Genomic DNA, 27,873 nt, shown 5'->3' with positions numbered 1-27,873 from the left:
AGTGGTGAATGATCAGACTCCAGTCGCTGCCATCTCACTTGATGCCGAAAAGGCATTTGATATGGTAGAATGGGATTATCTTTTTAAGATTATGGAAATATACAGTTTCAGGAATACTTTTATTGGATGGATTAAGTTACTTTATAGACACCCAGTAGCGGCGGTTCAAACAAATGGATTAATTTCAGATTATTTTACTCTGGATAGGGGCACCCGGTAGGGTTGCCCTCTTTCCCCATTATTGTTCTGTCTTGCCCTGGAACCATTAGCAGCCACGTTAAGTAGGGAAGATGATTTTCCAGGGGTGGTGGCAGGAGGTGTGGCACATAAGCTTTTGCTTTACGTAGATGATAGTTTATTATTCGTCTCCGACCCCATTAGATCTATGCCTTGCCTCCATAGAATTATTAATTCCTTTGCAATTATTTAGTGTTTTGGGGGCACTCTCGGGGAGGGGATGTGGAGAGAGAAGTTTAGTTTAACTATGTATGTTTATTATATTTCCTTTTTTTTTTTTGTTTTCTTTGTGTGTGTGTGTATTATGATATGTGACCACAGGGGTGTTCATTGGGGTGGGGTTGGTGATTGGGGAGAGATATTAGTGGGGGTTAAATGTTAAATTGATGTGTATGTGTTGTGTTTTTCTCTGTTGTGTATTTTTGAATCAATAAAAAATGTTAATTGGAAAAATAATGAATAAGCAACAATCCACAATATAAAAAACAAACACACCACCAGTAAGTTTTAATCTTTAGTTTATTAGTGCCAGAGGCAAAGAAGAGAGAGAGAGAGAAAAAAAATCAAGAATTCACAATATTTTCATTAATAACAATACATTATACATTGTATAACGCCTGAATATTTTTGACAGGTGTGCATGACCACATCTAGTTATCAGGGGATGACTTGGGGCTATGATCAATCAGATTCTTGTCAAGTGTCTTAATTTGAAACCAGGGTCCATCTCCTTTTTCCCTCATGTGTCTGCGTACTTCAAGTTGTTTTTGTCTACAAAGGAAATTGGTAAGATTATAAATTAGGCTACATAACAATATTAATGATTCAATCTATAAGCAGTAAAAACATTTTTACAGTGCATTTATTTTTGTAGTACTGTAGTACACATGGTACCCCCATGGTGTGACAACTCCTTCATATTTTTTTTTACCCCATGAAGCTCTTTTCATCTAATCGTCTATCAAGTACATGTCAATGAATTACATTAGGATAATTCTTAACTTAGAGACAAAATGTAACTATGTAACAAAATGTAACTAGGGTTGCGCAGTTTACCGGTACTAACGAAGTATCGCGATACCAGAAAAATTCAAACGGTACGATATTATCTCATTTCGGTACAATATTACAGTATGCTGTCATTAGCAAAATGATATGAGATGTGAGAATTTTGAGATTAATGACAACTAAAATAAAAAACCTCTGGATATGGCCAAGTGTGATCATTAAACAACAGAAGGATGTACACTACCGTTCAAAAGTTTGGGGTCACTTGCCTGAAATGTTTCTCATGATCTTACAAATCTTTTGATCTGAAGGCGTATGCTTAAATGTTTGAAATTAGTTTTGTAGACAAAACTATAATTGTGCCAACATATTAATTTAATTACAAAACTAAAATTGTATAAAAAAAAAAAATAAAAAAAAAAGAGAGATGACTTGGACCGAATAATTAAGAAAATCAGCCACTAAGTGCCCAACATATAGATGGGAACTCCTTCAATACTGTTTAAAAAGCATCCCAGGGTGATACCTCAAGAAATTGGTTGAGAAAATGTCAAGAGTACATTTCTGCAAAATCTAGGCAAAGTGTGACCACTTTGAAGATGCTAAAATATATAGTATTGATTTATTTTGGATTTTTCAGTCACAACATAATTCTCATATTTCCATTTTTATTATTCCATAGTTTGATGACTTTACTATTATTCTAAAATGTGAAAAAAATAAAAATAAAGAATGAGTGACCCTAAACTTTTGAAAGGTAGTGTATATATTAGCGTATATGTAGTGCACATTTTTAATTTTTTTATTCTGGTTAAACACAACAAAGGATGTTAAAGTCCCCTATATACCTAAATGAGAGAGACTACTCTGAAATTAACCTGGGTATAAGTAGGCTATGCAGGCATGTATTTTTTCACTGACCAAATCAGTGAAATTATCTGGAGAACGCTTACCTCATTTTAGGGATGGGCATTTTGGTCATTTTGTCTACTCGAGTACTCGAAGTAATTTGTCGAGTACTCGTCAAGTACTCATGTTTGGGCACATGTACAAATATAGTATGCACATATATGTCATATGTTTTGACTGCTGCATTGTGTCTCATTGTCCAACGTCTACTCATTAACATAGGCTGTTATAATGTAGTCTGTTACAATAAGTACAAAAGAGGACATAATCAAAATATAATGCATAATATTTTGTCATTATGTGAAGACTCGCTGGCCAATTCAATGAAACAATGCTCAGAACGTGCGTCTCTGTTCTTCCTTCAGGTTACCGTAATAAACTTTGTAAGTGCTCACCACTGTTTCCGAACCGTGTATCTCCAAACCGTAGTTTCCGTGACGCCATAATCATCGAGTTTTTAAAAGGCAGAGTTAAGCTGAAAATAGTTTTGAAGACCCTGCGTTCTGTTATATTCAGCTGTGCTCCATCTAGATGACTGAAAGAAAGATTTTGCCGTGTGTGTGCGTGCGTGCGCTTCTCTAGAGTTTGGAGCGCTGTCTTTGCCCCTGACAGTAAGCTTTGTTGGAGTTTGTTGCTGTGATGATTCATGCTTCCTCCAATTTAAATTGGAATTTTAAACTTCATACTGGGAAAACTGCAATGGAACTTTATGTTGGACTTACTTGTGCGGAAATCTTCAGCTCTGATTTCGCTGAGATGCAGGTGTCACGCAAACATGTGGGCACCGAAGGAGGTTTACAGTCAATGATAAACCTTCACTTTCATTAATGAGTCAAAATTTCTACATTATATGACAATAAAACCTGTTTAGCACATGTGTGCAGAGACAGATGTTCAAAACACGGTGGATTAAACTTTCTTTTGATTATCGTAAACCTGTAGAACAAATGTTAGCACTGCATATTCGTTTATCAGTTTGGTTGCTATGAGACATCTGTTGACAATCAAGGTACCGCTGAAAATGACACCGTAATCAATCTCAAAACTAAAAATAAGACCCCTCTTTGATACGTAGTGTATAGTTGTCAGGTAGTTGTCACTGAATGTCAAAAGTCAGTCAAGCATTTTAATGATCGATCATTGCTGTCACTTCCGAGTACTTGGGTACTCGAGTCCTTCCCTACCTCATTTCAGCCTTCTCTGCCTCAATTTGGATAAGTGCCATCATTTTCTCATAGTCCTTCACAGGGCTGTCATAAAAGGTACGAGCAATCCAACGGGTGATGGGATGCTAAGATTAAATAGAAGAACCAATAAAAGAAAAGATATGAAGTGTTATGTTAGAAGGGACACAATTTCAATTTTCCTCAAACAATTGTTTCACAATTTTTATTGGATTAAAAAATGGATATATTATTCGTTAACATTTCTAGGGATGTGCACGGCTACCATTTTTAACATTTGGTTAACCGTAAGGTTTCATGAACGGCTAATCGGTTTTTCGTCTGGAGATGGGATGCAGGAATAAAGGATGTTTATTGTAATGGAATTTCCTTACACTTAAACTTCCTTAAACTACTCAAAACAGCAGCAAATAAAGTGCACAGTGAGCTATGAGTCTAAATAGCACAATGTATATCTTCAAGTGATAAAATCTCTCATTAGAGTCAAACAAAAATAATCAAACCATCACTGCCAATATCTACGCTCTGCACAGGCAGCTTCACATTTCCACAAAGGAGCGAACACAAGTATTGTCATGTGCGTGGAGTCCCACTGCTGCGGTTAAATAGCCTCATTGGGGTGCTTTGATTTTTAAATGGTTTAAAATCAAATTATTTTGTACATTGAACTTGTCTAATTATTGTACTAAATATGCACACCAGAGCAAAAGGGAAAAACTGTTTATCAAGTGCTGAAATGTTGCTCGTGAAAAGTAAACTGGAATCATGTTTAATGGTGTAACAAACAGTCACATAAAGTACTCTTCTTCAGAACGCAGCACAATGAATGAAACTCAATGCAGGTGTTTCGAGATGCATTTATAAAAACTGAAGTCTTTTTAACTTTACTCTGTGTCTAAAAATGTGGCGATTCTGTGCAAGGCACTGTAAGAACAAAAAGTGAGATTCAGCCAACGCAACAGTCAAACACATCCGCCCAGCGCGTGTCAGTATCACTGATCTATAATACAAAAACACCACACATGCACACAAAAGCAAGTTTGAACAGCCCCTATCTCACCCTATATTTGACTGACTCCAAACCTGCCCGTTTGCTCGGATCAGGTCGAAGACCTCTATTGCACGTGTTGAATAACCGAATAGTGAATTTGATATTAGGAAAGTGCCGCATCGAATGGTTAAACGAATGCCGACTATCCGTGTACATCCCTAATTTATACTAGATCTTTTCATGCACTGAAATATCACAAAACCTTATAGTACTCCCAGTGCTCTGGTTCATAGCCTTCAGGTACTTCTGCCAACTCAGCCTCCCCTGTTTATGAGTAAATATTATTCAAGTTATAATGACAGATACAGAAGCCATATGTAGAAAACTCTGACCGACATCTAAAACTTACCAATGAAAACATTCACAAAAGTCACAAGTGCAGCAACAGGAATGCCAGTAAGAAGAAAATAGTATTTCTGGTGTAATGAAGGGAGAGAGAAAGAAAGCAGAGGCAGATAGGAATAATATTTAAGAAAAAGAACAAACACTCTGAATTGATAAACATCTGCAAATCAATTATGGCAAAGTTACTGTGAGCGGTTTTACCAGCAGGTGGAGAAATCTTCTATCATAGAAGTCAGTGGGCTTTATGATAAACATCCTTTTACCATGGCTCCCATGACGCACAACAACTGTATAAAAAAAAAAAACTGGTTACAAATGTGAAGTGGAAAGTAAGGTCTGATTCCAATCTATCTATACCAAAGCATTTAACACCTGCAAATCAGGCTCTTTTTCATTTTTCTATTCCACAGGAAGTAGAGGCAATTGCATCCACAACAAAACAGAAGCTAAATGTATACAACAATTGTCTACAGCTGCAAACCAAAATTATAAATACTACTTATTACAGTGTGAAATACATTAAGTCTTACATACATGTTCAGGGCACATGTCTAGTTTAGTAAGACTTTTGCTTGAACATCAATACTTCTCAATAACTGGTAAAAGCATTTTAATCAGGAACTATGGTAACTAATTGTGACTATATGTCCATACTGAAACACAATCACTGGATTTTTACATATCACATTCTTCCATATATTTATCTATTCAACAAGAAGGTTACAGAGGGATTTAAGTTGAAGCAAGCTTGTACTCTACTTATGCTACAAGTGTAGCAAGTCCAGCAAGGTCACTACAAGGAATACTCACCAACCGATCATTTCGTTGTGTTTATTAATATATTCGTATTCTTTACCTTGTTCTGAACGTGCAACAGTCCTAGAGAGTAGATTTGTTGACAGATAAGGTTGTTTTAGCGGGTTTAATCTGGCTGTAAAAGCAGCCGCTGTCCGCAGAACGCTCATGCCCACCATGACTGTAGAGGTATTGAGTGAGTACGGGCTTCACTGATTGGTTCATCTGACACTGAGTGAAGCCAAATCCACCATACTTTCGGCAAAATAAAGGTTCAACTCCAAATTTGTAAATTAAAACCCAAATAATACATATAATAAATACAGTAAGCATTATAAAATAAAATAGTATTACATTAACATGTTACTTAAAATGATTCTAATAGTAATACTAATAATACAACTTAATATAAAAAAATAATGAATATTCGATTTGATTTAACTTTTGAAAACATTCATATAAATTTAGTATTAAAATGGATATGATTAATTCTGCTTAAGAGCATCCCTGCAGTAAGCCTCTAAAAAATAAAAAATAAAGGGATTTGTAAATAGGTATTTAACTCGGCTCTAGATAGTATAACTTACAATGTGTTTATATAATTTATGATTTTTTTTATTTTTATTACTTTACCTAAGGAGATCCAAATTACTAAAAATTTAATCATTAAATAAATATTATAAATTCGTTTTAAAAACTATAAAATCATTAAACTAATCATTAAATCACTAAATAAATAAATACATACACCCACTTTGTCCATTTTCATTTCACCGTTATCTTTGGGTTGATTTTTTCATTTAAAAGGATAGTTCAAACAAAAATGAAAATTCTCTCATCATTTACTCACCCTCATGCCATCCCAGATGTGTATGACTTTCTTTCCTCTGCTGAACGCAAACAAAGATTTTTAGCAGAATATCTCCGCTCTGTAGTTCAATGCAATGCAAGTCAACAGGGTCCAAAACATTGAAGCTCAAAAAGCATGTAAAAAACAGCATAAAAGTATGACTCCATTGGTTAAATCCATGTCTTCAGAAGTGATATGATAGGTATGGGTGACAAGCAAATCAGTATTTAAGTCTTTTTTTACTATAAATCTCCACTTTCAAACAGCCCTCCTAAGCGCTCTTTGCTCTTAAGAGTTTTTCTTCTTTTGTTTTTGTTTTTTGCGATACAAATGTCGTGCATATCGCCACCTAAATATTACTTAAATATTGATCTGTTTCTCGACCGCATCTATTATATCACTTTTGAAGACATGGATTTAACCACTGGAGTTGTTTGGGTTACTTTTATGCTGCCTTTATATGCTTTTTGGAGCTTCAAAGTTTTGGTCACCATTCACTTGCATTGTATGGACCTACAAAGCTGAAATATTCTTCTAAAAATCTTTGAATTTTTATTTTTAGATGAACTACTTTAGGCACGAGCTTCGTATCTTTTCGTTTTCAATGTTACGGCTATCGGTACGTCACTCAACAACAATTTAATCATTTTATCGTTTTTAACGATTTCACTTATAATTTACTCTAAATTGCCATAAGTGTGCATACCACTCTATTCTAATATACATTACTTATACTTTATTATTTAAATAAATTATTTTTTATCTTAGTTATAACATTTAATTGTCAACCAGGTTTGTTTTGTGCTGTGCTGGACATTTGACAAATATAATTTGAACTTTTAACTCTATAAAAATTAATGTTGTCCTATACTACTGTCCAATAGATGGCGCTATGCCCTTGCGTTCGTCATCGTTCTTGACATTGTTTGTCAAGATGGCTGCAGTAACGTGCCGCCTGACTGCAGTATGCAGACGATTTCAACGGGTTCTCACAGTGTCTTCTTACACACAACCTCAATATGCAACTCATGCGGTGTCCAGATTTCACCCATGTCCACAAAGGTAACATCTTCCTGTTGTCAGTATGAGGCTAAATATGTCAGGCTAAAATGTCAGTGTATCGTGTTATTGTGTTTTAACCAAAACTATGTTAAATACCTATTACATACTTAGTACTTACTACATATAACCCCATATTCCATACGTCTTGTAATGCAGACAAATGCACAATACATGGTTGTTTCGAAGTCCCATGTATAGTCGAGCCCTCCACACATCCTGTGCCATAAAAGGACTGGAAGAATTTTTTGACCTCCAGGTGAACTGGGGTGAAACAACAGTTAAATCAGGTAGCTAATGTAATAAATCATGTTTTATCTGCATTGAATGAAAACTACCTAGACCTATGATGGCCAAAATGTTGTTTAGGTAAGCAGCTCACTAGGCCTTGAGACACTGATACAGTATCTCAACTCCCATCTACTATCATCACTTGACAATATTTTGTGCAGTTAATGTTATTGTATTATTTGTATTTATTTATTTATTTTTACTCTACAGGTGCTCCATGGACTGCCAAACAGCTTAGGGCAAAAAGTAACGAAGACTTACACAAACTATGGTAATTGTGTAGTGTTTACATTTAGGAGATTTAGTAGAATAGTTGCAATAAATAATAAACCTCATGCCCTGTTTTTTATTTCTCAGGTATGTTCTCTTAAAGGAAAAGAACATGCTACTCACTACAGAACAGGAAGCAAAACGACAGTGTGTTCAAATGCCTAGTCCAGAACGCATCAAAAAGGTATGAAAACTTTAGAAAAATCTGTTTCAGAATTGTATTATCCTCTCACCGCACACCCATGTGATTTTACCTGTCAAGTGCTATCTGTTGGTCTAATAATTATTATTTTTTTCTCATTAAAAAGGCTTTACTCTTAAAGAAGTGAATAGTAATTTTGAAGCATTTGTATAAAATCATGATGACTCGGATGAGATAAAGCTCCAGCCATATTAGTAACCTTATAAAAGCTGTTTTATTCCCTCATGGGGGCTGCCATATTAGGATCACATGACCAGTAGAATACTATTCACTTAATCTCAGTAACTGCCCTGTTAATTAACACTTTCACTCAGTAATTAAATTAATCATGGCTGACTGTGAATAGTGAATTTCTACAATGACATCGGTAACTGAAAACTACTAAATTTAAATGATGCTGCATCCACACCACTATGTGTCAGTTTAAATCCAAGATGACATAAACACAAAAATGCACCTTTAAAGGTGCTATATGTAAGATTGACAAGAAGCGTTTGAAATTGGTACTGCAGTCCAAATTCAAAATATTGGAGAGTTGTCTGTCCCGCCCCAGACTCGAAGCCAGAATGTTGACACGCAAATTAGCCAACTCAGCATCCGTTTTAAAGGATTCCTGGGCTTTAAGCCGTCTCCATCTTCCAAAGGCATCTCCAATATTTATCCTTGTTTTACTATGCCTTTGGTCATGGTGATTTTTAGACAGATAGCAAGGCTTTTTAGGTCGGGTGGAATCTGTTATCTCTGATCCAGTTTGTTTGCTGGCTTCCATGGCTGCAGCACGCAGGATGGTTTGCCTGAAAACTTCAAATCTGGCAACCCGGCGGTGTCTAAATACTACTGGTGAGTGGGCAGTGTGCGGGATCACACACACGCCAAAACATAAACATAAATTCCGACCCGGATTGGAAACTTCAAAGTAGAATATACTGGCTGTTGCATTGTTATCGAAGAAGCCAGTATTTCAACTTAGCATGTTTCCTAATTCTCTAATGACATATTATGGTCATTTTATGATTTAGTACAGTAAAAATATTACATATAGCACCTTTAAGCTGTTTGGGTGGATCGGTGCCTTTTCAGAGTATAGCTAGTTGGTTTACATTTGGGGTCTACAAAGCATATATTGTTTTGTTTTTTTTCTCCCCAATGAGGAATGCCCAATTTCCAAAGCGCTCAAAGTCCTCGTGGTGGCGTAGTGACTCACCTCAATCCGGGTGGTGGAGGATGAATCTCAGTTGCCTCACGTGGCTTGTTGAGCGTGTTACCACGGAGACGTAGCACTTGATGAGGCCCACGTTATTCTCCACGGCATCCACACACATCTCACCATGTGCCCCACTGAGAGCGAAAACCACACATTAGAGCGACCACGAAGAGGTTACCCCATGTGACACTACCCTAGCAACCGGACCAATTTGGTTGCTTAGGAGACCTGGTTGAAGTCACTCAGCACGCCCTGGATTCGAACTCACGACTCCAGGGATGGTAGTCAGCGTCAATACTCGCTGAGCTACCCAGGCCCCCAAAGCCTATGTTTTTAGGTGTTTGGGTTAGAGATGCACGATGTATTGGCCAAACATCGGTATCGGCCAATAAAAACAATAATCTGATTATTCTGTATTTATTATTCTATTACTTATATTAGTAATATGTATTAATTTCACAAAGTGGAACTACTGTCAAAACTTTTAAACCAACTAATTTGATTATTTGCCTTACAAATAAACACAGCAAGGAATATGAGTTTGTTAAAGCTAAAGCAGAGCCGCCTCCAGCTATAAAGGGACTAGCTTCATCATTTTAGTTCATTTAATTAATACGCAATAAGAAAAAAAAAATCATACCAATTTGATGCGAGTCTAACAACAGGCTATTTAGAATTCAGTTAATGTGTGTTAAGAAGGTCAGTGTGAGTTAAGTGATCTTTTTGATTCAATGTTTTGTTTGTAATTGAGACCAGTAACTCTGAAACATGGAAGACATATATAGACAAAGAATAAATTTATTATTTAAATTACACAATCGAACTTGTGTAATTAATTATTAGTGATTTAAAACAAGTTACAGTAACATTAAAAAAAAAAAAAAAAAAAAAGCAGAACACCAAACTATTGGTATTGGCAGATGTTGTTCTGAATAATCTGATCTCATTTTGCACACAAATTTTGTATCAGTGCATCCCTAGTTTGGGTATGTTGCATCAAAATGTCAACTATCACTGGGCATATTATTTTCAGGATGTCTATTTATCATGAGCAAATGGATGTTCAATTCTGAATTCCTTTGATAGGTTGAGAGGTCAATGAAGCGTCTCGACACTGTTGTGAAAGAGCGAGAAGATTCTCTCCGCTTACTGCAGACAGGACAAGAGAGAGCCAGACCAGGCGCATGGCGAAGAAATGTCTTTGGCAAAACAATCTGGTATGTCAAACGCATAAATGATTGTCTGTAGAATATTTATGATTCCCTCTGCTGCACATCTATCTTGTGTATGTGATAAACAGAATGCAGCTTTATAAATCAAGTGTAATTATGAGCATATTTGTTCTTTAGGCACAGCTATAGGGAATACCCCATCCCCTGGTATCTGAATACAAGATACAAAAGGAAGCGTTTCTATGAACCATCACATGTTGCCCCTTACACAAGGTAAGTCTCTGTGTTTGAGCAAACTACAAAAAGTGTTACTCCATCAGGGAGAAAAGTAGAAGAGGCAGAAGCTCCATATTGGATCCTTGTTAAAGCACCCAGAAATATTGAAATTGATCCTCCTCCTGCTTTCCCATGAATACTGTCTCTTGTTCTGTAGCTTAACATATGGTTTAGTTCGCTTGCAATGAATAAATACCAATTTGAAATAGATTGAGTGTGGTGCCACAACCACCTTCTGTAAAAATGGATTAACTTTTAACATTTACATTTTTTTCCCATTAAAAATTTTTACTCCTAAAGAAATGAATTGTAATTTTTAAACATATGTATAAAATCATGAGCACTCACGTGAAATGAGTCCAGTCATATCAGTAACCTTATAAAAGCTGTTTTATTCTACATGGGGCAGGGGTGCCCTCATGGGGGCTGCCATTTTAGAATCACATGACCAGCTGAATACTACTTGCTTGATCTCAGTAACCATCTTGTTATTGTAAACTTTCACTCTTGGATTAAATTATCATGGCTGATTGTGAATAGTGAATTTCTACAATGGCATCTGTAACTGAAAACTTTATTTTGGATGATGCTGCATCCACACCACTAGGTGTCACTGTGAGTCCAAGACGACAAGCAAGAAGTTACCGAGTTCACCTTTAACATAGTCTCTTTTTTTGAGTGAAACTGGTTATTTAATATGTGATGATTTATGGAATAGTTGATCTGGAGGTTCCATGCATGTAGCTAATTTATTATAAAGTCTTCAAGCTAATGCACAGTGAATTTCACAAGCACAAGTTTATATAGCGGACTAGTTCTTCTCTTTTACGTCTAGTTAATTTGATGAATTAGGTCAGTCTTGTTTGCAAGTCATGTTTACAACTCTCAACTCTTCATTACATTTCAGGTTGAGCCTTGAAAAATATTTGAAGAGTAAACTGCGGAAAGAAAGAAAAGAAAAGAGAAACCAAAAAAGGCTTGCTGAGATATTCCCAAAAAAGACTGCTCTACCATGAGACCACTGAAAAGACAAAGAAGCTTTTCACATTCAATATTGTCTCTTCAAAAGTGAATACTTTTTCATTTGTCCAGCAGTTTTGGAGGCAGTTTGTTGTACAGTGATACAAATAAACTTTTCAGTGAGACTGTTGTGTTGGACATTTTTACTTTGTTGTGTTTCATTTCCAACTTGCTCTAAATAAATGGATTATTAGGATTATAAATTATTTTCCGCTCCTCCTTTGAATGGGGCAAAACTGATGCATTTCTTAGTCTATTCGACTAAATATTATAATTGTAAAACTATTTTAAAATGTGACGATTAAAAGTTTGAATACAAACAAAAAGAGATAATTGCACTGATTTCTCCAAAAAACATGGCATTAATTTAGACCGGTTTAGCAAAAACAATTTTATTCCCAAAAGAGCTGATCAATTGGTAAAAGCATAGCAAACATTTGGTTTCCCGTGGTGTATTTTTTAGGAAGTGGTATACTGGTGTGGTCTTAAGCACTGATACAGTTTTATGCGTTGTAACTATTTCAATATAACAAAAGACATTACAACTTGTGACTTATTTAAAATTATTCAGTTTGTCATGAAGGTTTTTGTTGCCTAATTGTATATGAAAATATTGTCTGGAGGAGTAGAAAAAGGGCAACAATGTGAAACGGTTTAAAATACGGTTTGTTTGCACTAAAACAAACACACAAAAAACAGCAAGTATTCTTGTTAGTTCCTGAGTCCACTAAGAATGGTTCTCAACTAGGTGTTGTTGTTATTTTATTGTCTTCAATATCCTTGAAATTCTGAAAGAAACAAGATATTGAAGGAGCTGGTTATGGACACTTCCGGTCAACACACTGCTTCCCACCTTCTTCATACTCCTGTTTAGAAATCCACATTTGCTGGAAAGTTCCCTGAAGGTGACAAACAACATTTGAGCCACAATCATTTGATTAAACAAATCAGCGTGATTAAACTTAATGCCTCAACACAGTTTATGACATAATGAGGATGTGATGCTGCTTGACTGAAATGAAGGGTATGTGCTATGGTGAACACAATTTACCAGTGACGCAAGGATGGAGCCCCCAATCCAGGCACTAAATCTGCGCTCCACAGTTGTGTTATTGGCTATCAACTTCAAACGCATACTCTGCAGAGAGCAAAGAAAAACTTGTTATTGCACTAATGCAACAATCACGTAAGACATAATGGACATTGAACTGAAACCCTTAAAAAACACACATGCAACTCAGCACTCACCGGTGGTGTCTTCTGAGAAAGTTCTCTGTTAAGTCTGTCTGTGAAGCCCTGGATGAGAGTGTTTCCACCTGTAACTACAACACTTCCATACAGACCCTAAAACAAAGACAGCAGAATTACGATGGCAAACATCGACGGAGACTATGCATGTAAATGTACGTATAAAGCACTGTTTTGAGACGATCCATGAAATCTTACTGGTCGGATGTCAATGTCACACATGCCAACACTGGTGGTTACAACATGGCCAACTCCCAGCATGGTGTTTCCTGACAGACCCTGTGAGAAGAGGGGAAAAAAAAAAAAAGTTAGATAAAACAGGAGCCCTCTCTGAATGAGCAATGAGGTTTGGACTGTGTAAGGATGGTAGTTCTTGCCTTAGCGTTTGAAGGATCAAAAAGACCCTCTGGGATTTTAAGTCTTTCCGCTCCAAAATCACAGTTGTATCCATTAGGCAGCTCATAGTGAACAGTGGGCATCTGGGCAGCTACTCTGTAACAAGAGAACATCACCATTTTTTTTTTCTTATTCCATTAAGAAAAACAAGCAAACTTTAACCGAAAATCCCCGAGAAAGCAGTCAATTATGACATGGTATGAAAAATTTGATTTTAATTAGAAAATAATTCGACCTACTGTTCATCATAGGGTGAGTCAGATACTTGTAGCACAGAGGCCTGAAAATCCTGTATGACAGTCTGAAACAACAGGCAGCCATATTTATAACATATGACTGTCTCCATTAGAGTAACTCAGTCTGTTAAAGTTACTGAACTGCACTCAGATTTTTGCTTGCTTACATTGCACATATAGTTATGCCATGAACGGGTTACTTGAGGTAGCTTTTCTTTTTTCTTCCAAATTGCTGCGGCTCCTTCACGAACTGAATCCTTTAATGAAAAACAAAATTTGTAACTAAATTTTTTTGTTATTCTTCTGTAAATATTTAAGCTATTCCCACCACTGTTTCAGCACACACACCAAAAATACATTCCTTCGACCACAGCTTCCATACAGAAATGATAATATGGACTGAAAAGACTGAATTGAGCAGGCCTCACCTTTGATGCAATCATATATGGAGGCACTATTTCAACATTTAACTCTTGAAACAGCTCCCTACACTGCATACTCATGAAGTCACCAGCAAGAGGGGACTTGACGATACCTGTAAGATCATAAAGAACATAATTAGAGAAATGTCAAAAAAGGCAGTTGAAAAACATATACAGTACTGTACAAAAGTCTTAGGCCCATTTGATGTTTCACAAAGACATTTGTCTAAAGATGGTTATTTTATATCTTCTGCTTAAGTATGTCAATAGGAAATATATGAATTTAAAAAGGAATATTCCAGGTTCAACACAAGTTAAGCTCAATCGACATTTGTTGCATAATGTTGATTACCACAAAAATTTATTTTGACTCATCCATCCTTTCCTTTAAAAAAAAAATCAAGGTTGCAGTGAGGCACTTATAATGGAAGTGAATGTGGCCAATTATATACCTAATATTGATTTCGTGTTTCTTTTCTGTTTACTGCACTTTCTATAAAGTTAACTGATAAATAAAAATGATCCACGGCATTATTTTTTTAAAACATCCTCACTATTCAACATTTTCACAACTACCTAAAACTTTTGCATAATACTGTGTGTATATATATATATATATATACATAAATATTTATTTTTTATACTGTATTTTTAAATTACCTTGTTGTAGGACATAACCATCATGCACTGGAATAGCAGTTGTGTGTGTTGCACCACTATCCAACACCAAACTTGTTGATCGTCCGTTGGCAAACCTGATGCTCAGAGTAAAGGATTAAACATCTCATGTGCTTCTCAAACCCTTTAAACATCCTTTATAACAGACACTTAACACAAATGAACTACCTATGATGTCTTGCGGCATATACTACACACATAACTTTGCCTTCCGCATGCATCTTTTCCAGTCAGACAATTTTAAGATAAAGGATACGCAGACAGGACAGCTGATTTACATAAGAAGAAGGCAGGAATGTTGTAATGTTCAAACATTAGCTCAGTCAGCTTCTCTCTTTTCGCTCGGGTGTTCCACTGCAAGATAAAGAAAATAAGACGACATGAGTGAACCCTCATGTACTGTTTGGTGTCTGCAGATTTATTAGATTTATTCTCTGTCAGAAAACCAACATACCGAAGCCTCCGACATCAAGACTGGATGCAGACTGGGCTCTGATTTGAAATGCATTTTGTAGGTGTGATCTAAAATGGCTTGGAAGCTGTCCCAGTCCTCAACTTCAGATGGGGAAATTTTCAAAACAAGAAGGCATTACATTTAACAATATGAAATTTTGATGCATTATTTATTCTACAGCTGGTTTACATATTTATGTTCACTGGTTCAAACAAGAAAAAGAAAGAAAAAAACACACATACTCATTCCATTTTTGAGAGGCGACATGACTTCCATGCTCTCTCGGGGGACCCTGAGCTGGTTGGTGTCGATGTAGTAGGTGGTGCCACTCTGCTTGCCCTTCTCCCCATCTGTCTCCATCGGCGTACTGCCATCGTCCCGGTCCAGAGTCACACCGATCACAGTGGGAAAATCAGCCTAGAAACCACAACACACCTTAACAATTCCTGCTCAGAACCAACTTTCAACTTAAGCACCAATATTTGGATTAATCTTACTAGTCACACCTTGGGGCAATCCTCTCCAGCATACCCAGCTCTCACAGAGTATGAGCCCATGTCAAAGACAAGAGCTCCGACTTCATCTATAAATAACCAAAGAGAAACAGATGAGGATACAGCTATAAGACAAAGCACACTAAGTTTCTGAGATGTAGCCAAAGAGGTAGAGAATGTGAATCAATTACTGAATATAACTCTGGATACACTGCAAAGGTTATTGTAATTAACCCTCAGAGACCCACTGTAGCAGGACTGCAAAGTTTGTTTAATGCAATCAAATGATACCTATTTTTTTTTATAAGAAACTGTTAAAAGAAAATTACAAATAACAGTAGCCGACCCTCTGAGCAGTATCACAACTACAGTTTTGATGTGGAAAGAAACTGTATATTAAATGTCACACAAAATTCACCCCAAAACAAAATATGGTTAAAAATCGGGTAATGATTTTAATCAGTGGCCTTTTCAAAACAATTTCAAGGAAGATAAAAAAAAAAAAATACCAATGCTTGGGTCTCTGAGGTTTAGAGACAAAAATGCATTCATAAATGTCCTGCTGTATATTGAATTTTTTTAGATATAAAATATTAAACATTGGCATTTGGCCCTTTTTTGGTAAAAAATAAATAAATAAAAGTATTAAACAGAAATGATCATGTCATGCTAGTTTTCAAGGCTAGCGGCGCACATAAACGTGGCGCACTTATTCATTTGATTCTCCCTCCAAATTCGCACTTACCTCCTCCATACACTCCGCCACTCATTCTTACGGCTGATCAATACTAACAGACAAGATTGTGCTTGATTTCTGTATTTAAAAAGTGTTGATATAAAACAGCAACGGTGCGGTATGTCTCTTGAATATATCACAACAAAGGAAACGAATCAGACATCTTTGTCTTTGGGTAGATTACGGTGGCCTGTGGATGAGACGCACTTTACAGCGACACCAATCGGCCAGGATGACGAAGTGCAGCTCGGTGCAGACCTCGCATGATTCACCACAGCAGATACAGTGGAACTTCCTTTGATTGTCAGCACAAGAACAATACAGCATTGCAACAACATCTGGTAGAACAAGTAGACCAACATACCAGTCATATTAAAAAATAAATACTTTATATGTATAGTTTATATTTAAGCCTATTTTTATAAGTATACAGTGGGCAGATGCTTTTTTAACCAACATTCTTTTATTTCTTATGGCACTGTTATTCAATACACAAAATGTATCAACTCAACACAGCATATAGTAGCTCAAATTTTGTTGGTAAATTGTAATTTGACAATCTTTTATTGAAAATGATATCATATTAGATAATTAAATGTAGATCATCAAAAATAGATCATATTGGGGCCTGGGAAGCACAGCGAGTAATGACGCTGACTACCACATCAGGAGTTGCGAGTTCGAATCCAGGGTGTGCTGAGTGACTCCAGCCAGGTCTCCTAAGCAACCAAATTGGCCCGGTTGCTAGGGAGGGTAGAGTCACATGGGGTAACTCTTCGTGGTCGCGATTAGGGGTTCTCGCTTGCAATGGGGTGCGTGGTAAGTTGTGCGTGGATCGTGGAGAGTAGCATTAGCCTCCACATGCAGAGTCTCTGCAGTGTCATGCACAACAAGCCACGTAATAAGATGCGTGGATTGCCGGTCTCAGAAGTGGAGGCAACTGAGACTTGTCCTCTGCCACCCGGATTGAGGTGAGTAACCTCGCCACCACGAGGACCCAATGGGAATTGGGCATTCGAAATTGGGAGAAAAGGGGATAAAAATTAGATCATATTAAATCATATTATGATTAGATGCAGAAACTTTTCATTTCTGGTTCAAGTTGTTTAGAATCTTCTGTTTTGAAGCAATCCCGTACTGCACACCATTGTTGCTCATCATCCATTCCTGTCCAAAAATCTAGGCCTGAATTCTGACAGACTGGAATGTCTAGAATCCTCATGATTGAAGTGTAATCAATTTATTATAAGCTTTTCTCTACCTTCATACTACTGACTCTGTGCCATCTCATACCAATTCATTAGAAAGGCATCTCTTTGAGACAATAATAAATAGTCTTCTTGTCTAGTTTACTTGTACTAGATGTTGATTTAGGAAATATCAAGGGAAAAGCTATCAAGAAGTTATTACAGTAATTACCAGATTGTTAAAAGTATCATAAAAACCCTGGAAATAAAGCCCCTTTCAAAACATTCATAAAGTTACAAAAACATTCTTTCAGGAATTTATATATCTGGAACCATATTTAGAACACAACAAGATTGTTGAACTGAAATTAAGGCTCTTCAAGCCTGTATTACTGTAATTTAATATGTATTTTACAAGGTTTGTCTTTAAACAAATTAAACATTTCTTGTAACAGGTGTGCCTAGAGAATATAAAAAAGGCAGAACATCACAATTTGGAGTTGACCATGAGGGCAGACCAAAAATTTGCTTAGTAACTAGTAACGTGTCTGTTATGATGAATAGATTACAGTAAAAGGGAGGTGATCATTTGTATGACTTGCCTGAGCTCATAAGAATTATTCCTGTCTGCCAAGTTATTTTTTTCTTTGATTTTGCATATAGAGATCAAAATCTTTTTAATTGCTGACATGTGGTGACCACTGTTGACAGTACTATGTTGAAGTGCAAAACGACACATTCAGTAATCAAATCACACATGCAACAAGTGTGACTTGGTACCTGTTTGCCGATGCAGATAACTTCACAAGCCTACAATAAATATTTTAATAGGGAAAAATATAACGATGACCATATGGGGCTGGACAATAGCTTTTCTGTCTTAGATAATGCAAACATAGTGGCCACATGATCACAATCATCACCTCCGGTATGTGTGTGTGTGCGTGTGTGTGTAGGCAAGTATACTGGGATGAGAAAATTTATGTTTTACATTTTAAACAGGAAACAAATGCTGATACACAGTATTGCTTTACATATTGCTTTAACAGTACTGCTTTAAGAATACAGATAATGACATCTGCTGTAATTATAATTGTAAATTGGCTACTCAGTGTATGTGCTTAATGAAAGATTATAGATTGTTCATAACAAACAAACAAACAAACAAACGAACAAATGAACAAACAAACATCAAAGCAGTCCATTGCTGTGTGTCTGAATATAAAGGTTTCCCTGATAGCACACATGATTGATACATTGCAGATGTCAATTTGATATGTGTGTTGTGTAGTTTACATCTGGAAGACGTATTTTTGTAAGTGTTTGCTCATCTGCAATGCATCTATAAGACATTTTCACTCGGATGTCAATAAGACATTCAGCAGATGCCCTTGAGACGTTTATGATTTAGAGTGTTTGTAAATCTGATCTTTTGAAGATGTTTAGTATATGTTAATTATGCAAGGCTTTCCAGATGAAACTCTTAAACAGACATCTTATAGATGTACATGTGCAATCTGGGTTGGTTAAAGGAGCAGTATGTAACAATGACATAAAGCGTTTAAAATGGGTAATGCAGTCCAAATTCTAAATATTGGAGAGAGTTGTCTCCCCCGTCCCCTCCAGACTCGAAGCTCACGCAGGTTGCCAGGTTGAGGACACACAACAGGAACGAGCAAACTGACAATGGCAAGCGACGAGACTTTCACTGTAAATTGATCAGCTAATGTATACGTTTGCAATGTTTTTATTGTTTGAAAATTATAACTAGCTCATGTGGATTTTTTATAACTCTGTCAATGTTAGCTAGATATAATGCTGGCTTCCATGGCTGCAGCTCGCTGTGTTTGCCCGCTAATTTGTTTAATATCTGGCAACCCGGGGTGTCGAAATACTATTGGGAAATGGGCAGTGGGCGGGATCACACAGGCCAAAACACAAACAGAAATTCCGGCCCAGAACAGTCATTTAAAAGTAGAATATACTGACTGTAGCATTGATTTCGGAGAAGCCAGTATTTCAACTTAGCATGTTTCTTAAAATCTCTGATAAAATATTATGATATTTGTATGCTTTAGTACAGTAAATATATTACATATTGCACCTTTAACAAATAGCTGTTCATCCATGAAACATTATTATGAGTTTTCCAAACAAATAAATTATTAGCTGCAAGGATACACTGCATATGTAGGACTGTTTTATAAGTATGCTCAAGCTAAAGAGATTAGATTAGAATCTGAATAACTAACACACGACCTTTAAATCGGTCAGAAAAAGAGGCTGAATAAATGCAACTGGTTTTGTATGCTGGTTTGCATGTGTTGTACTTTCACAGTGCATGCAGGCTGATGTGCATGATGCTCTTGGATGGGGTTGGCTATTTTTATGTTCATTCTAAAGGTGGAAAGACTCTTTATTGCCCATTTCAGTTCTGTTGGTCAACTAAAATTTTGAATTGCACATTTCATTCCAAACTTCGAAATACTTTCAAAAAGTCAAATACCCTTAAAATAAGAAGCATATCTCACAAAAGAATGGCAAGGAAGTGCAATTTACATAGACAAACATACATATACGGTTCGATGAGGCAATACATGAAGAAACGCAGGTTTTCCTTCATCAATCTTTAGTAATCAATCTTTAGTAATAGTTTTAAAAGTGTGAAATAGTGACTGTTGGAGATGTTGTAGAGCCTCTCACATCCGCTGGGTGTCTCTCACGAGCGCTGTTTATATTCGCGCGCCCACGACGCGTGCACAGTCAACTAGTAGATAGATACAGAAGCAGCAGGATGGCGAGCAAGGACACAGCACAGAGTTCCTCACGTCCAACCCGAACAAAATCAACGTGCGTCGGAATTATGCGCCTTTTATTTATTGCATTTATTAACATAGCACAGGCGAACAAACAAGGTAAGCCCATAAAGCGTGTTATGTTTGGTAAAGGGCTGTTTTGCTGAGTGTATTTGGATTGTGTGTATGTGTGCGCGTGCGCGCGCCGCTGCTTCACTGCAAGCTAATAACTGTTAGCATGGAGCCTTAGCGCTTCAGAGAACACAATAAATATTTAGTCAAGACTCATTGACAATGTTAAATTCACATGTCTGAATAGGTTATAGAAGCAGTGTCTGCCATTATTATTTTCATTTTCATGGAAGTGTAACGTGCCGAATGTTGGCATTCAGAGACATGAGTTGAGTTTGAGTATTAAAGCTAACAGGCTTAGTCATATTACATTAGCTAACACACTCAACCTGTCTGAAATTACTCTAACTCTCAAAACCAAAATAAAACAACAGCCAGTGTGTTACAGATCTCAAACCTGTCCCTACCATTTAGGGTAGCTTTCCACCTTTATAATATCCGTTTTAATGTATGTTCACTCTCCTTTGAAAACTATCTCGTGTCTTAAGGCTGTTTTGGCTACATGAGGATTTAGTATGGAATGACCTTAATTTGACTATCATGAGTTTTCAGACCTTTTATTAAAACAATGTTGTCTGTGTATACCAATGAAAGGCTGAAAGTAAAGTGTTAATGTGAGAGACATCTGAGGCCCAGTCTGTCAGTGACATGTCAACTAAAGGGAGGGAGGGGGTCATAACATACTGCAAGTTCATGCAAGTATTTTACAGTGATGAATGCAGAGAACTTGTTTGTTACTTGTTTTTTTTTTTTATTATTTTTTTTTTTTTGCAGACAACTTTTACTTGAAATGAACTGTCTGTTGGTGCCTTTTAAGTATTCTGCTTCTTGAAACAAAATGTGTATATATATATAGATCCTTAGAGCTTAGACATGCCACTGGTACAAAATTGAAAAGTGCAGGAATAGTTACCTTTGCTTGTGTGAAATACTAATCAACACATTTGACAGGGCAGAAATCCTAGTAAATACCAGAGCTGCAACCAGCTTTTTTAATTTTGTTTTTGTTCCTTGACTTGTTCATTGCCTGTACTGAAGTGACTGTACTTGTATGGAAATGGACAACTAAGGGGCTAACAGCACATAAAGAGAAAGATCTGCACACTTAATATTGAGCATGTGTTGTGTTAAGTGAAGGTTGCAGTGGTTTTGTCTAATCTGTGTATGTGAGTGCTTGAGCTCCGTTGATCAGTGAGAGGATGTGATCTTTTCCCGTCACACCCAGCATGTTTCTCTTCTCCATAATCCCTGGATTACTCTGCCTCTTTTGCCTGGACAGTGGAGCAATGTAAAGGTTCTTTTATGGCTTAGATGCACATTAGTTACATGGTGATAGTTTATTTGTTGTCAGAAATGTATACGCATCATATCGAAGAACTATCGGCACCTTATATAGATGGCAAACAAAGAAACAAATAAAAAAATATAAGGTTTGTCAATGAGAAACACTTGTGGTCTGAGTCAAATTACAGCGAGTAACAGACCTATTTTTCACTTCTTTCTCTGTGAAAGTCCTAAATGGACATAATAGTTTTAAAGAGACCACACATAGGCTTGAGCAGATGGGTTGGTGTTCATTGGGAGGTTCTTTTGTGAGAGTTAAGTGTTCCTACTGTTTCATTTACTGTTACAACTCAGTTATATTGACTGAAGTTACCCACTGAACACATGGTATTAAAAAAAACAACTTTTAACCACAGGAAAACCCAATGAAGAGAGGTCTGTCACTCACAGACTCTGTGTCATTCTTGTCAAAAATTAAAGATGGTGCTACTATGAATAAGGTTTGATTCACCAAGACAGGTGTGGCAAAAATGAATCAGATCAATTCAAGTATTTGGTGTGCTTAGGAATAGTTCACCCAAAAATGAAAATTCTCTCATCATTTACTCTCCCATAAGCTTGGTTTATACTCGACGTTGCCGCTTGTTCGTGGCAAAAATTACGTCATTGCGGCTTTGGCTTTTGGCTTCGTGCGGCGGTGCACACTCCAATTTTTGTGACTTGGGCGAACAGTACTCGCGGCGCCGCATTCAAAAATATAAACGCATTTCAATGTAAATGCATTACAATGTCAATTTTATAATCATAAAATATAGAAGCAGTGCATTCAATCCCTTGAATGTTGCAGAGACAGACTGAAGCATTGCTCTTTAAATTTAAATTATTTTGTAAAGTTTGTGTGGAAAATTTTATAAGAGTATCAAGTCAAGAAATATTCTGTAAGGATTTTTAATATTTTATGGCATACAATCATTTGTCGGGAGCATTTATTGTGTTCTGAGTAAAAACTACTAGACTGAAGTTTGAAACTAATATATATATATAAAAACACAGGTTAATGAAAATGTAGTCAATTGGCCTTATTCATGACGAGTAGAACAAACCTTTTTTGTTTAAATCGTTATTAAAAACCATTCTTGCATAAATTGTCCTATCCAGTTTAATGGTACAATTTACATGTGTATTTACACAAATGTTTTGCTAATGTTTCATATATAAGTTGTCTCAGTTACTGCACTGCACGTTTTTTCACTTTCACATTCTTGTGTTTTTGCCTAGTTCATATGAGGTTTCGTCAGATATTATCTTGTGTGTTATTGAATACATCTTTAGAGCGCGCACCACCAGTGTGTCTCGCACCGCTATTCGCCCGTTCTGTTGTGATGACGAGCTCGCTGCACCACACACGACAACAAACCCAGCGCAAGAGAGTCGTGAATAAATGACTCTTTTGAACCGGATCTTTTTCATGAATCACCCGAAAAGAACTGAGGGTTTGAACTCAGGAGCTCAGGTTAGCAGTTTGAATCAGATTTACTTTCTCAGCGAATCAGCCATCAATGTCCTCACATCTTGGTGTGCAGACATTTCAAAATAAGAGTCCCAAGTGTATTTTGGGCTACTTTATAATTAAAAGTCCCGTATTGTTTACCACTTTTTTTCTCCTTCTGTTAATTATTGATTGGGATTGGAGTATCACAATAAACTGCATCTGGAATTTCTTTCATTTTGCACTCTTGTAGTCTCTGTTTCTGGGCCATCCGGTAACGGTAAAGAAAGACTTTACTGTCAATATTTAAAAAAAAAAAAATTAAATATTTATATATTTTATATATATATATATATAGAATACTGTGCAAAAAAGTTTTAGGCACTTGTAAAAAAAATTTGCATAATGAGGATGTCTTCAAAAGTAATTTTTCATTATCAATTAACGTCATAAAAAGTCCAGTCAACATAAAAAAGAACTAAATCAATATTTGGTGTGGCCACCTTTGCCTTTAATAAAGCACCGGTTCTCCTAGGTACACCTGGAAACAGTTTTTCTTGGTTGTTGGCAGATAGGGTGTTCCAAGTGTCTTGGAGAATTGCCACAGTTCTTCTATCTGTTTGGCTGTCTCAGTTGTTTCTGTCTCTTCATGTAATCCTAGACTGAGTCAATGATGTTGGGATCCGGGCTCTGTGGAGGCCATAACATCTGTTGTAGGACTTCTTGTTCTTCTTCAATTCAGTTCTTTTTGGAAAGGCAATGTTGAAATCTAAAATTGATATTTCCTACTGATAAACTAAAGGCAGAATATATAAAATAACCGTTTTAAGACAAATCGTGAAAAAATTATTTTTGTGAAAAATATAATACGCCTAAGACGTCTGCACAGTAGTGTGTGTGTGTGTGTGTGTGTGTGTGTGTGTGTGTGTGTGTTATATATATATATATATATATATATATATATATATATATATATATATATATATATATATATATATATATATATATATTGAGATCCAGCTTTTGACACTTAGGACTATTGAGGGACTTGTACAGAACTGTTACACAAGGTGCAAACATTCATTGATGCTCAAGAAGACAAACTACTATATGCAAACTTTTATGTAATTATCATTTCTGAACGGCAATCTAAATCGAACAATTCTGTGATTTGGCGACTAAAAACAGCCGTTTGGCTCCTTAATGTTTCAGTTTAGGAGCCAGTGGCTCCTACGTCATTTTTTTAGTCTGGAGCCCTGTAACAGAACAGAAGTTTATATCCCTGTTTCTTGAAAGAAATTTGGCTATGTAAAAAATATGTGCCATATCAGCAAGGTGCAAAATGAACTTTTTGCCACACCTGTCAGTGGTGAATCAATAGACCTAATTTCCAGTAGCGCCATCTTAAATTTTTGCCAGGACTGACAACAAGACTTTGAGGGATAGACGTCCAGTCTCTTCAATGGGTTTTACTGTGGTTTAAAGTGTTTTTGACTGTTCCACTGTAGGGCTGAAACGATTAGTCAACGTCGACAAAAAAAAAAAAAAAAAAATTGTCAACAAAAATTTTCGTTGTCAAATAGTCATTTTATCTCATTTTTTATGTAACATGAGATCACATTAAACTATAATAATGATGCATGAGAGCGGCACTACAGTTCGCGCCTGACTGAGGAGAGGAAGAATTACACAGCTCACAGTCCAGATGCACTCTAAACTTTCCAAACAGCTTCAGGTGATGTAGATCTCAAATTATGAGTGAATGATAATGCAAAAATACCAAATAAGTAAATGCAGAAGCACTCTCTTTGTGGAATAAGTGGAGCTGGAGCTGCTGCTCCACTGGTTTAAAACTTGCGTACTGTTATTTCCTTCTTACTAATATGTTAACAATTTCTTTGTGCAAATAAATTACAAAAATTTTGTGACTAAACAGAAATCAGAAGAAACCGCTATCTACTATTTTAAAATACAATATTATTTTTTTAGATTCTTTTTTACAAAGTTAAAGGTTTGTGTGAAATTGAGTAAATATAGTGCTTAATTTTATGTTACTTTCTATATTAAATTGTGTTGTCCATTGTATCGGCCTATCGGCCATCCTGCTCTCCGGATATCGGCATCATCCATTAAAAAAAAACCCATATTGGTCGACCACTATTTTTTACCTTTTATGAGGGATTCATTTTTTCTTACAATTTAAAACAAACTTTCTCATCTGTTTTTGTCAAAATGTAAATTTAATCAATTAATTAATACAAATTCTTAAGTCTGAAAATGTCTTACCCAAAAAATTACATCAACTATATCAGAGGTTACAAATAAAAACCAGAAGAATTCACTACGAGGGCATTTTCTGCTTCCACATTTTACATTTTGGGAGCATTTTTATGATTTTTAAATGCCATTTTTGCCTCAAGCTCCCCTTAATTTCAGACCATGTATTAGCCACACAGCAAGTTGGCGGCTGTGTCAAAAGGTTTGAGTACGTTTGACTCGTGACAAGAATGCTATTGCAAGCTGTCATTTGCTCATGAGATAGAGGCCATTCAGAGGAGATATCAGATATAAGGTGCTTGAAAGACTTGGAAAGCTGCTCAGAAGTTTCAGTGAGTTACGGATGGAACGAAGAGCAGGTGTGATCTCGTGAAGGGTGATGGAAGAGGGCAGCGCGCGTCTGAAGGGAGAGCTGTGAGCGCACACTCCAGGATGCACTAGAAAATGAAGCAGCGCATGTCTCATTTAAATCGCACATGTAACTAATTTAATATTTATATACTCTAAAATATTGTATACTGATTTGCTGAATCGGTATCATTAGTTTTTTTAACAGTGTATAACGATTATTGACCATCACAAACGATTCTCAATTCAAAAATCATATTTCAAGATCAAGAACTGATGTGAAATACAAAAAAATAAAAATAAAAATGGAAGTGCAGTGTTTTTACAACAGAGGATCATAGAGAATCACACAGATGCCTCATTTTTGGCTGGTTTGAAAACGTCAACTGCGGCTGCATCTTGGAACGGAGAACAAGGAGAGCTGTTTGAATGCAAGTGAGTGAGTGGAGGAGATGCCTCAGACTGAGCTCCTTGCTCAGACCTTTGCATAAACTCATTTTGTGTCGAAAAAGTACCACGGTCCATAGAAACGGCGCTAATAAGGGATCTACATATGAATATCTATGCATAGGAGGCTTACGCACTTACGTCATGTGAGAGGCAGTTTGATCTCCACCCTCGTCAACGTACAGAACTCGAGCTCAAGCTGGCCGGAAGTGAAAATTTGTAGTAAAAAAAGTTTTAATTATTGATCCGTTTCTTACACACACCCAGCGTTTCACTTCAGAAGACATTCATTAAACCACTGGAATCATATGGATTACTTTTATGGATGGCTATATGTACTTTTTGGTGCTTCAAAAATTCCTATTCACTTGCATTTTAAGGACCAACAGAGCTGAAATATTCTTAAAATCTTCATTTGTGTTCTGCTGAAGAAAGACCTTGGATGGCATGAGGGTGAATAAATGATGAGAGAATTTTCATTTTTGGGTGAACTATTCCTTTAATGTCTTATGTCTCGACAAAAGTTCAGTGATAGTATATTCACAAAGCACAAAACTGTAGTTATGACAGTTGATGGTGACAGAATTTGTGTACAGAGGTCAACAAGTTTGGAAATCATAATGTTTCGATTTTGGCATCTGATGTTGAAGTACATCTCCCACTTCCAAGAGCTTAGCTTATCTGTTCAACAGATGCTTAGAGTTGTTGTTCAAGGGAAATGGTTGATAGAGAGTTGCTCGATTGCTGTTGCATAATTCCTTGAGTCTGGTTGTGTATGTAAGACCACATACAGTAGTGTTCTAGCTTTCAAGGCCTAGATCTCACTCAATGCATTGTGAGGCTCTACAGTTAAGCATGACTTCTTTTTATGTGCAAATGGTTCTGTGATTGTTTAGCTTCAGTTTCTTTCCAGTTTATTGCAGTGAATTTCTATGTGTGTTTGGCTTAAAGTAGTCCATCACAGGTGTGTGTGCACGTGCAAGAGTTGGTTTAGGAGTTGAGGAGTCTTGTGGTGTTTTTGCGCATTCAGCAGCATCTGGCTCCCTCCCACTCACTTGCAAAGGCTTGTGCCTGAATCAGAGAAGTGTCTGACTAGGGCTGGGTTATATGTAAAAAAAATAAAACATATATTTTCATGATATTTTTTATAAACAAAATATTGCTATATCTGATTACATAGTCAACTCCCCCTGCACCAAGTATAAAGTAATAAAAATAAATAGTATTCAACATTAGCCAATATTTGGGTGTAAATCGCAAGTTTCATCATGATACGATCTTATATAGATACTCTTATACAGTGATCCGATGTTTGCTGATACCTCAAACTCTGCCACGGTACGATTTCGATTCCGGGGCCTACGATCGATATTGTGA

The 27,873-nt window shown here is 36.4% G+C and overlaps 4 protein-coding genes across 6 annotated transcripts in view; 2 read left to right on the top strand and 2 right to left on the bottom strand.

The window, feature by feature from the left end:
* Window positions 1-738: 738 nt before the first annotated feature.
* Window positions 739-5,757, bottom strand: LOC127448731 (NADH dehydrogenase [ubiquinone] 1 beta subcomplex subunit 5, mitochondrial-like). The gene is made up of 6 exons (XM_051711497.1): window positions 5,591-5,757; window positions 4,936-5,021; window positions 4,739-4,805; window positions 4,592-4,653; window positions 3,339-3,445; window positions 739-1,008 (listed from the first exon to the last, which is right to left on the bottom strand). Exons 1-6 carry the CDS (start codon window positions 5,706-5,708, stop codon window positions 888-890), a joined length of 561 nt encoding a protein of 186 aa, XP_051567457.1. The 5' UTR covers window positions 5,709-5,757; the 3' UTR covers window positions 739-887.
* A 1,522-nt stretch (window positions 5,758-7,279) lies between these two features.
* Window positions 7,280-12,011, top strand: LOC127448730 (39S ribosomal protein L47, mitochondrial-like). The gene is made up of 7 exons (XM_051711496.1): window positions 7,280-7,441; window positions 7,598-7,728; window positions 7,940-8,000; window positions 8,087-8,183; window positions 10,492-10,622; window positions 10,755-10,850; window positions 11,761-12,011. Exons 1-7 carry the CDS (start codon window positions 7,314-7,316, stop codon window positions 11,867-11,869), a joined length of 753 nt encoding a protein of 250 aa, XP_051567456.1. The 5' UTR covers window positions 7,280-7,313; the 3' UTR covers window positions 11,870-12,011.
* A 238-nt stretch (window positions 12,012-12,249) lies between these two features.
* Window positions 12,250-16,719, bottom strand: actl6a (actin-like 6A). The gene is made up of 14 exons (XM_051711495.1): window positions 16,547-16,719; window positions 15,814-15,890; window positions 15,550-15,724; window positions 15,308-15,408; window positions 15,110-15,207; window positions 14,836-14,930; window positions 14,182-14,288; window positions 13,921-14,010; window positions 13,757-13,818; window positions 13,499-13,613; window positions 13,320-13,400; window positions 13,122-13,217; window positions 12,925-13,011; window positions 12,250-12,772 (listed from the first exon to the last, which is right to left on the bottom strand). The coding sequence occupies exons 1-14, from the start codon at window positions 16,569-16,571 to the stop codon at window positions 12,692-12,694; spliced, it is 1,290 nt and encodes a 429-aa protein (XP_051567455.1). The 5' UTR covers window positions 16,572-16,719; the 3' UTR covers window positions 12,250-12,691.
* A 3,786-nt stretch (window positions 16,720-20,505) lies between these two features.
* The window catches only part of LOC127448726 (transmembrane protein 131-like), a 95,296-nt gene continuing 87,928 nt past the window's right edge, over window positions 20,506-27,873 (top strand). For all 3 annotated transcript variants that reach the window (XM_051711488.1, XM_051711487.1, XM_051711486.1), the window contains exon 1: window positions 20,506-20,639. In XM_051711488.1, coding sequence (XP_051567448.1) covers window positions 20,519-20,639 — 121 coding nt within the window. In that variant the 5' untranslated portion in view covers window positions 20,506-20,518. The remainder of the gene's footprint in view (window positions 20,640-27,873) is intronic.

The sequence above is a fragment of the Myxocyprinus asiaticus genome, chromosome 12 (genome assembly GCF_019703515.2).
Source record: "Myxocyprinus asiaticus isolate MX2 ecotype Aquarium Trade chromosome 12, UBuf_Myxa_2, whole genome shotgun sequence".
NCBI classification, from domain to species: domain Eukaryota; kingdom Metazoa; phylum Chordata; class Actinopteri; order Cypriniformes; family Catostomidae; genus Myxocyprinus; species Myxocyprinus asiaticus.
The sequence above is the reverse complement of the archived record's forward strand: the minus strand, read 5'-3'. Positions and strand labels throughout refer to the sequence as shown.